This window comes from Neoarius graeffei, chromosome 13 (assembly GCF_027579695.1).
Source record: "Neoarius graeffei isolate fNeoGra1 chromosome 13, fNeoGra1.pri, whole genome shotgun sequence".
Lineage (NCBI taxonomy): Eukaryota > Metazoa > Chordata > Actinopteri > Siluriformes > Ariidae > Neoarius > Neoarius graeffei.
In genome coordinates this window covers 20,387,545-20,399,711 of record NC_083581.1, presented here as the reverse complement: position 1 = coordinate 20,399,711, position 12,167 = coordinate 20,387,545, and the positions used below count along the sequence as shown (strand labels likewise).

The 12,167-nt window shown below is 48.5% G+C and overlaps 1 protein-coding gene across 7 annotated transcripts in view; it reads left to right on the top strand.

The window, feature by feature from the left end:
* Positions 1-12,167, top strand: part of pou6f1 (POU class 6 homeobox 1) — a 156,098-nt gene that overhangs the window by 82,523 nt on the left and 61,408 nt on the right. For all 7 annotated transcript variants that reach the window (XM_060937326.1, XM_060937321.1, XM_060937323.1 and 4 more), the window contains one exon: positions 5,100-5,311. In XM_060937326.1, coding sequence (XP_060793309.1) covers positions 5,100-5,311 — 212 coding nt within the window. The remainder of the gene's footprint in view (positions 1-5,099; positions 5,312-12,167) is intronic.

Genomic DNA, 12,167 nt, shown 5'->3' with positions numbered 1-12,167 from the left:
TTTAGTCATTTACATTACACCTATGTTACTGACAAAATTATAAATCTGAAATTAAAAAAAAAAGTGAAGTGGTTAAGGCTTGAGGTCACAGAAAATTGAGAATGTCTAGTTCTGGTTGTTTGCCCAAACATGTTTGGAAACCCCTGGTCTACAAGCTTCACACAATGCGATCAGCATTGTTACAGTGACAGCAAAGCTCTGAAAGTCCTTGTTGAAGATCCCTCAAGTCCCAAATAATTTTAACTAATACTGCTCAAAAAATTAAGGGAACATGCCCGTGAAGGTTCTGAGTCATCCAGGTCATAGTAAACCATAGGTGCTAAAGAAGGCAACTGGACTTGCTTGAAATTCTTGAAGATGTTTCACCGCTCATCTGAAAGGCTTCTTCAGTTCTGTCTGACAAGTGGGGAGTTCCAGGTATTTATCTTCTAGTGGATCAAAAACAACCATCACTGAACAGAGGAGGTGGTCTGAGACACCACTTATCAGCCACCTACAATGCAATCCTTGGCACACTTCCCAGAAAACTGAATACACATCTACACCAAATCTCTGCTGACTTCAATGACTCGCATGATGGCAAAAAAAGTCAACGACCCACAGATCACCCTAATGACCCTGCTAATACTGTTCACACCCGTCCCCAGTGACCTACACCTACAGGATCACTCAACGACCCAGGTGACCTCAACAACTCTCCTTAAGGCCAATTTATGCTGACAGCGCAGTCCTCACAGATAGCGTCGCAGATGGCGTCTGCGTAGCCCCCCCCCTTCGCAGACGCTCTGCGCACACCTCCCAAAAATTGTGACCACCACAGAAGCCTTGCAGATAGCGTCGCAGACAAGAGGGCTCTGATTGGTCCACTCTACATCCGCTATACACGCACTTCCGCTTCCCTACTTTCCCGGTTTGGTTTGTTTTCACTACCGCCATTTTTAAAAACATGAGCGAAGATGGAGCAGAATGAAGAGCGGTTGATCGAGGAAGTGAGGAAGTATGTACATCTATACGACTCCAGTTCTAGTCATTATAAGTAACCAGAGGATAAACACTCCACTAACCACACCCACCAACTACTCCTAGCGATTTCGTGACTTCGCGCCCCCTTGCGTTGTGGCGGTGAATAACATCGCGCACGCCTATTACTCCCTGCTCAATGATAAATTACAACTGTCTGCGAAAAGCTATCTGCAAAAGCCTTGTCGCAAGAGCATGCAGAGGCCCTTAGGGTTACTTTTGATCCACTCGAGGATAAATACCTGGAACTCCCCACTAGTCAGACAGAACTGAAGAAGCCTTTCGGATGGAAGTTGAAACATCTTCAAGAATTTCAAGCAAGTCCAGTTGCCTTCTTTAGCACCTACAGTTTAATCAAGGGAACACTTAATCATCTTAGTACCAAGTCAGTTAAACTTAAGGGATATCAATCTGTCCATTTAGGATGCACAAATGATTGTGAATCAGTTTCACCTGCTTTAGTGCAAATTAAAGTAACAGCAGGTGCAAAGGAGAGGTAAAAGCAAGACAACCCCCGAAAAGGGAATGGTTTTGCATGTGGTGGCCACAGACAGTTGCTCTCTCCTTATCTTTCCTGATAAATTCTTCTATAGTTTTGTGTTTTGCTAGTGTCCTTGTCACTACTAGTAGCATGAGACGGTACCTGCTGCCCACTCAGGTTGCACAGGTAGTCCAGCTCCCCCAGGATGACACTTCCATATGTGTGGTCGCAAGAAGGTTTGCTGTGTCTCCCAGCATCATCTCAAGAGCATGGAGGAGGAGACTGGCCATTACACAAAGAGAGCTGGACAGGGCCATAGAAGGGCATCAACCCAGCAGCAGGAATGGTATCTGCTCTGTTGTGCGAGGAGGAACAGGAGGAGCACTGCCAGAGCCCTACAAAATGACCTCCAACAGACTACTGGTGTGCATGATTGTGACCAAACTGTCAGAAACGGACTCCATGAGCCTCCATGAGCCTCCATGAGCCCGATGTCCTCTAGCAGGACCTGTGCTCGCAGTCCAGCACCATGCAGCTCGATTGGCATTCACCAGTGAACACCAGAATTGGCAGGTCCGCCACTCGCACCCTATTCTCTTCACAGATGAGAGCAGGTTCACACTGAGCACATGTGACAGGCATGAAAGAGTCTGGAGATGCCATGGTGAATGTTATGGTGTCTGTAACATCATCCAGCATGACTGGTTTGGCAGTGGGTCAGTGATGGTCTGGGGAGGCCTATCCTTGGAGGGTCACACAGACCTCCATGTCATAGCCAAAAGGTACCCTGATTGCTGTTAGGTACTGGGATGAAATCCTCAGAGCGACTGTCAGACCTTATGCTAGTGCAGTGGGCCCCGAGTTCCTCCTGGTGCAGAACAGAAGAATAAAGTTAATGTTTTGGAATGGCCAAGTCAAAGTCCTGACCTTAATCCAATCGAAATGTGGATTAGAAATGAACTGATTCCTGACCTCATGTGGCCAGGGTGTGTAGGCAGTTCCAGGATGATGAAGGCATTGATGCCATTGACTGGCCCTCATGTTCCCTTGACCTAAATCCAGTTGAGCACCTATGGGACGTTATGTACAGTGGTGCTTGAGAGTTTGTTATATTTCTGCATAAATATGACCTAAAACAGCATCAGATTTTCACACAAGTCCTAAAAGTAGATAAAGAGAACCCAGTTAAACAAATGAGACAAAAATATTATACTTGGTCATTTCTTTATTGAGGAAAATGATCCAATATTACATATCTGTGAGTGGCAAAAGTATGTGAACCTTTGCTTTCAGTATCTAGTGTGACACCCCCCACCCCCGTGCAGCAATAACTGCAACTAAACGTTTCCGGTAACTGTTGATCAGTCCTGCACACCGGCTTGGAGGAATTTTAGCCCATTCCTCCATACAGAACAACTTCAGCTCTGGGATGTTGGTGGGTTTCCTCACATGAACTGCTCGCTTCAGTTCATTCCACAACATTTCGATTGGATTAAGGTCAGGACTGTGACTTGGCCATTCCAAAACATTAACTTTTTATTCTTCTTTAACCATTCTTTGGTAGAACGACTTGTGCGCTTAAGGTCGTTGTCTTGCTGCATGACCCACCTTCTCTTGAGATTCAGTTCATGGACAGATGTCCTGACATTTTCCTTTAGAATTCGCTGGTATAATCCAGAATTCATTGTTCCATCAATGATGGCAAGCCGTCCTGGCCCAGATGCAGCAAAACAGGCCCAAACCATGATACTACCACCACCATGTTTCACAGATGGGATAAGGTTCTTATGCTGGAATGCAGTCTTTTCCTTTCTCCACACATAACACTTCTCATTTAAACAAAAAAGTTCTATTTTGGTCTCATCCGTCCACAAAACATTTTTCCAATAGCCTTCTGGCTTGTCCACGTGATCTTTAGCAAACTGCAGACGAGCAGGAATGTTCTTTTTGGACAGCAGTGGCTTTCTTCTTGCAACCCTGCCATGCACACCATTGTTGTTCAGTGTTCTCCTGATGGTGGACTCATGAACATTAGCCGATGTGAGAGAGGCCTTCAGTTGCTTAAAAGTTACCCTGGGGTCCTTTGTGACCTTGTCGACTATTACACGCCTTGCTCTTGGAGTGATCTTTGTTGGTCGACCACTCCTGGGGAGGGTAACAATGGTCTTGAATTTCCTCCATTTGTACACAATCTGTCTGACTGTGGATTGGTGGAGTCCAAACTCTTTAGAGATGGTTTTGTAACCTTTTCCAGCCTGATGAGCATTAACAATGCTTTTTCTGAGGTCCTCAGAAATCTCCTTTGTTCGTGCCATGATACACTTCCACAAACATGTGTTGTAAAGATCAGATTTTGATAGATCCCTGTTCTTTAAATAAAACAGGGTGCCCACTCACACCTGATTGTCATCCCATTGATTGAAAACACCTGACTCTAATTTCACCTTCAAATTAACTGCAATTCTTAGAGGTTCACATACCTTTGCCACTCACAGATATGTAATATTGGATCATTTTCCTCAATAAATAAATAACCAAGTATTTTTTTTTTGTCTCATTTTGTTTACCTGGGTTCTCTTTATCTACTTTTAAGACTTGTGTGAAAATCTGATGATGTTTTAGGTCATAGTTATGCAGAAATATAGAAGATTCTAAAGGGTTCACAAACTTTCAAGCACCATTGTATTAGTGCATTCGACGCTGCTAAATACTGCCACAGACTGTCCAGGTGCTCACTGATGCCCTGATCCAGGTCTGGGAGGAGATCCCCCAGGACACCATCCGCTGACTCATCAGGAGCATGCCCAGATGCTGTTGGGAGTGCACACAGGCAGGCAGGGGCTATACATGCTATTGAATCACATTTCAGTTGCCATGATTTTTCAATTTTTTACTTTTTCAGTGTGATTTTGAACCAGCCCTTAAGGGGTTGATTACTTTGGTTTCCATTGACCGTTGGTATGTTATTTTGTTCTCAACAAATTATATAATGTGCATCGGTGAAGATTTTCAACTTGAATAATTCGTTCATCAAGAGCCAATGTGTAATTTGTGTTCCCTTAATTTTTTTGAGCAGTATATTTTAAAATCCTTGAATACTCTTCATCGACTCCTAGCAAGAGCAGAACAAGAAAGGTCGCTCCTACATCATGTTCATCCCCTATGTGAGGTCATGAGGTGACACCTTTGCTGTTTGTACTTGACCAGGAAATGAGTATACTGAACTCCACCAGTTCTGTTGGAACCACCCTGGTGGGCCAGAGCAAAAACAGTTAGAAAAGCATTGCTTTCTTCAGGTGAAAATGTAAATTTGATGGCATCCTGTAACCATTTGGTTATTAAACATTCGTACTTATAAGATAACAACTATGATCTCATTAAAACAAGGATTACAAATGAAATGGTATAATCATGAATAAAATGCTCCTGTAGGAAATAATCCTTTGGACCAGTAGCATTCATAATTCCTAGAAGCAGATTTTACCACCTCACTTTTTCTTAGTTCAGTGTTTGGAAAATGATTGGCAGGGATCTGGTGCATTTGACGTGGTAGATTTTTTTATGATTTATCTGTGTTCTGTATCTTCTCTCCCTATAGCTGCCACTGTCCTGAACTCAGTCCAGCCTCAGCTTCAGGCACCTGCACAGACACTCCTACAGCCCCAGGCAGCTACACTACAGTCAGTTCAGCAGACTCAGGCTGCTCCAGCCAGCACTGCTACTGTAGCTTCAGTCATGCACAAGGCCACTGAGCCTAGTGCATCAGTTGCAACACTTCAGACCACAGGCCTCACCCTCAACCCTGCTATTGTGAGTTAGTGGCCCTGCACAAATTAATCACACATCAATTAATCAGTGGAGTTGCTTTTATATATTTGGGTATTTAGGTGGGAGATTAGAAGAGTCAAAGAAGTAATTCCTTCCACAGCTGATATGCTGCGATTGTATTTGAAAAAAGGAAAAAAAAAAACAAAAAAAATATGAGACCACTGCAAAATTCAGTTTCTCTGGTTTTTCTTGTCAGTAATGGCGCCGAAAACCTGAGTTCGGAGCGGCATCCAAACATGGTCGCTCTGGACTACGTTTCCCAAGGGCCACAGTGCCCCTCATCTCCTGAATACTAAGAAGTGCACCTGTTTCCCATTGCCTCAGTAATCATCCCTCTATATAAGCTCAGTAAACGCTCATTCTAGTTGCGAAGTATCATTCTGTGTCCTTGTGCCTGATTTGTAGTAAGCCTTACTTACTATTACTGACTTCCAGTGACTTTGACCCTGCTTCTCATTGTTATTTTGACTCTGTTATCTTGCTTAACCTCTGAAATACTGTTTGCACATTGACCGACCCTAGCCCAACCCTGACAATGTCTTCAGTTTGTTGATTTGCTTTCCAGTTTGCGACGCACCCACTCTCCCTTGCGTCTCCATCCATAAGTGCCTGCACCCTGACAGGTTACTTCACCGTCATGGATGCAGCAGAGGAAGTGAAACAAACTGCCCTGAATGCGCAGGGGTGATTGTTGGGAGACCACTGATAGATGTTAAGTGAATTAAACACCAGAACGTCACAACGAACAACTGTTGTCTCGCAGGCCCTCCTGACACACCCCTTAGCACAGCCACGATGGTGCCTCGACCAGAGAAGTATTTCGGGGAGGTTTCTGACTGCAAGGGTTTTCTTCAGTGTTCGTTATGCTTCACGACCCTCACGGGAGCTACAGAGGAGCAGAAGATGGTGCAATTCCTCAATGTCCTCACAGGCAAGGTTATGAAGTGGGTTAGTACTATTTGGGAGCATGATGGTGAGCACACTTTTTCTTATGATCATTTTCTCGAACTGTTTAAGCAAGTCTTTGATCATCAACCTGAGGGTGTTGAAGTAGGTACGAAGCTACTCACAATCCGGCAGGGGGATAGGAGAGTGGCAGAGTATGCCCTGGAGTTCTGCATGGCAGTGTTGGGAAGCGGGTGGAACGAACTTACTCTGAAGGCTAACTGCCAACAAGGATTACACCCCGAGGTTCTCACCCAGCTGGCTTGCCACTACGTGCAACTCCCCCTCAACTCCCTCATTAACTTGGCTATCTGACTGGATAATCTGCTTTGCAACAGACCCTCATTTTACAACAATCTTCAGTCCTTCCACCACCTCCACAGTCCCCAGCTCCTATGTAGATCTCCCATACTTGCCTGCAATGCCCGAGAGGGACAGGAGGCACCGTGAGGGGTTGTGCTTCTACTGTGGTGAACAAGGCCATCTTCTAGCTAAGTGCCCAGTTGGTCCACCTAACCCCAGGAGGGTGTCCCCAGTAAGTCCCCAACCCATTCCCACACCACACTCACTAAAGAGTCAAGTAATGTTAAAGCTCCCAGACTTGACCTGTGTTCTCTCTGCCTTCATAGATTCAGAGGCAGAGGGCAACTTCATCAACCTCGAGGTCATCCAGAGGTACAACCAGCCCATGGAGGAGCTCCAGTGACCTGTAAACCTCAAAGCTATTAACGACAGTCCCACTGGGTAGTGACGAGCCCTTCACCACACTTTACCTCTCGAAATCCAGGTTGGAGCCTTTCATTCCCGCCTGTCATCACCTTGTTTGTCACCCACACAGCACAGCATATCATAGTTTTGGGTTTCCCTTGGCTTCAGCTCCATGATCCCTCTCCTGGCAACACGGGGAAGTCTTACAACGGTCACCCTCATGCCCTCAGAACTGTTTACAATTATCACAAGTCACCCTGTCCGTAGAGAGTCTGTCGTCCGGAGGCATCAAACATATTCCCACCTGTTATCAAAACTGAAAGTATTATTCAGTAAAGGAAGGGCCAGTGGCCTGCCACCTCATCGAACTTAGGATTGTGACATCGATCAAGCTGTCATGGAGGAATGTGTGCAAGAATAACTATAACAGGGGTACATCTGACCATCTACATCTCCAGCCTCAGCAAGCTTCTTTTTTTTGTGGGGGAAAAAAAGGGGAGGGGGCTTTGCCCATGCATTGATTACAGAGATCTAAACCAGATCACAGTATCCTTATCTGCTTCCTCTCATACCCTCAGCACTAGAACAGTTGAGGACAGCTCGAATTTTCATCAAACTAGACCTTAGAAGTGCAAATAATTTGGCAAGAATTCATGAGCAAGACAAGTGGAAGACCAATTTTGGTACGTCTTGGCACTTTGAATACCATATAATGCCATATAGACTTTCTTGTGCTCCCAGTATCTTCCAATGCCTCATAAACCTGTGTTTCTCAACAAGTGGGCCGCGAAGCTCCATCAAGTGGGCCACAAATTTTTTTTTCAAGTTTGAAGCCAAACACTAAATAGTTCAGGATGTCGTAGTGTCCCAAATCCGGTAGCTGGTTTGCTATATACTTTTCCAAGTGAAATAAATACATTTGTGGGTAAATTAAGATGAACAAGCCTTTATTTTGTCACATTCCTCCTCTACACTTAACCCGTGCGTGCACACCCATGTATACACCACAGACACACTAAGCGCGTGCGTGTATACACTACACATACACACTGAGCGCGCGCGTGTATACACCACACACACACTGAGTGCATGCGCGTGTATATACATACACACACACACACACACACACACACAGACATACACACTGAGCACGTGCGTGTATACACCACACACACACACTGAGCGCATGCGCGTGTATACACCATACACACACACTGAGCGCACGCGCGTGTATACACCACACACACACACTGAGCGTGCGCGCGTGTATACACCACACACACTGAGCGCGCGCGTGTATATACCACACACACCCACACTGAGCGCACGCGCGCGTGTATACACCACACACACACACACACACACACTGAGCGCATGCGCGCGTGTATACACCATACACACACACTGAGCGCACGCGCGTGTATACACCACACACACACACACACACACACACACACACACACTGAGCGCACGCGCGCGTGTATACACCACACACACACACACACACACACACACACTGAGCGCACGCGCGCGTGTAAACACCCTACACACACACTGAGCACACGCGCGCGTGTATACACCATACACACACACACTGAGCGCATGCGCGCGTGTATGCACCATACACACACTGAGCGCACGCGCGTGTATACACCACACACACACACACACACACACACACACACACACACTGAGCGCACGCGTGTGTATACCACACACACTGAGCACACGCGCGCGTGTATACACCATACACACACACTGAGCACACGCGCGCGTGTATACACCATACACACACACACTGAGCGCACGCGCGTGTATACACCACACACACACACACACACACACACACTGAGCGCACGCGCATGTATACACCACACACACACTGAGCGCACGCGTGTATACGCACAACACACTGAGCGCACGCATGTATATACCACACACACACGCACACTGAGCGTGCGCATGCGTGTATACACCACACACACACTCACACTGAGCGCACGTGCGTGTAGACACCACACACACACACACACACACTGAGCGCACGCGCGTGTACCACACACACACACTGAGCGCACGCGCGTGTATACACCACACACACCGCACGCGCGTGTATACACCCCACACACAAACACACACACCCACTGAGCGCACGCGCGTGTATACACCACACACCCACTGAGCGCACGCGCGTGTATACACCACACACACACTGAGCGCACGCGCGTGTATACACCACACACACACTGAGCGCACGCGCGTGTATACACCACACACACACTGAGCGCACGCGCGTGTATACACCACACACACACTGAGCGCACGCGCGTGTATACCACACAGACACACTGAGCGCGTGCGTGTATACCATACACGCACACTGAGCGCGCATGTATACCACACACACACACTGAGCGTGCATGTATACCACACACACACTGAGCGCACAAGTATACCCCACACACACACACACACGCACGTGTATACACCACACACACACACACACACACACTGAGCGCACGCGCGCGTGTATACACCACACACACACACACACACACACTGAGCGCACGCGCGCGTGTATACACCACACACACACTCACACTGAGCGCACGTGCGTGTAGACACCACACACACACACACACACTGAGCGCACGCGCGTGTATACACCACACACACACTGAGCGCACGCGCGTGTATACACCACACACACACTGAGCGCACGCGCGTGTATACACCACACACACACTGAGCGCACGCGCGTGTATACACCACACACACACTGAGCACACGCGCGTGTATACCACACAGACACACTGAGCGCGTGCGTGTATACCATACACGCACACTGAGCGCGCATGTATACCACACACACACACTGAGCGTGCATGTATACCACACACACACTGAGCGCACAAGTATACCCCACACACACACACACACACACACGCGCATGTATACACCACACACACACACACACACACACTGAGCGCATGCGCGCGTGTATACACCATACACACACACTGAGCGCACGCGCGTGTATACACCACACACACACACACACACACACACACTGAGCGCACGCGCGCGTGTATACACCACACACACTCACACACACACACACACACACTGAGCGCATGCGCGCGTGTATACACCATACACACACACACTGAGCGCACGCGCGTGTATACACCACACACACACTGAGCGCACGCGTGTATACGCACAACACACTGAGCGCACGCATGTATACACCACACACACACACACACACATACACACTGAGCGCGCGCACGCGTGTATACACCACACACACACTCACACTGAGCGCACGCGCGTGTAGACACCACACACACACACACTGAGCGCACGCGCGTGTACCACACACACACACTGAGCGCACGCGCGTGTATACACCACACACACAAACACACACACCCACTGAGCGCACGCGCGTGTATACACCACACACACACTGAGCGCACGCGTGTGTATACGCCACACACACACTGAGCGCACGCGCGTGTATACACCACACACACACTGAGCGCACGCGCGTGTATACACCACACACACACTGAACGCACGTGCGTGTATACACCACACACACACTGAGCGCACGCGCGTGTATACACCACACACACACTGAGCGCACGCGTGTGTATACACCACACACACTGAGCCCACGTGCGTGTATACACCACACACACACACACACACACATACTGAGCGCACGCACGTGTGTACACCACACACACACTGAGCCCACGCGCGTGTATACACCACACACACTGAGCCCACGTGCGTGTATACACCACACACACACACGTGTATACACCACACACACAAACACACACACACACACACACACGCATACTGAGCACGTGTATACACCACACACACACAGAGCCCACATGCGTGTATACACCACAGACACACACGCACTGAGCGCACGCGTGTGTATAAAACACACACACACACACACTGAGCACACGCGCGTGTATACACCACACACACACAGCACGTGTATATACACACACACACACACACACACACACACACTGAACGCACGCATGTGTATACTGTACACCACACACACACTGAGCCCACGTGCGTGTATACACCACACACACACACGTCTATACACCACACACACACACAGACGCACGCATACTGAGCACGTGTATACACCACACACACACAGAGCCCACATGCGTGTATACACCACAGACACACACACGCACTGAGCGCACGCGTGTGTATAAACCACACACACACTGAGCACACGTGCGTGTATACACCCCCCCCACACACACACACATACTGAATGCACGCATGTGTATACACCACACACACACTGAGCCCACGCGCGTGTATACACCACACACACTGAGCCCACGTGCGTGTATACACCACACACACACACACGTGTATACACCACACACACACACACATGCATACTGAGCACGTGTATACACCACACACACACACACACACACACACACACACACACACACACACACACACACAGAGCCCACATGCGTGTATACACCACAGACACGCACTGAGCACACGCGCGTGTATACACCACACACACACACACACACAGCGCGTGTATACACACACACACACACACACACACACTGCGTGCACGCATGTGTATACACCACACACACACACACACACTGAGCGCGCGCGTGTATACACCACACACACACTGAGCCCACGCGTGTGTATACACCACACACACTGAGCCCACATGCGTGTATACACCACACACACACACACACGTGTATACACCACACACACACACACACACACTGAGCGCACACGCGTGTATACACCACACGCGCGCACACACACACATACTCTGAGCGCACACGCGTGTATACACCACACACACGGAGCGCGCGTGTATACAGCTCACACTGAGCACTCGCATGTATACACCACACACACACTGAGCACACGAGTGTATACAGCACACAGACACTGAGCGTGTGCGTGTATACAGCTCACACTGAGCGCGCACGCACACACCGCACACACACACTGAGCACGCGCACGTGTATACACCACACACACACACACCTGAGCGTGTGTGTGCGCACGTGTATACACCGCACACACTGAACGCGCGCGCGTGTATACACCACACACACAGAGCGCACGCGCGTGTGTATACACA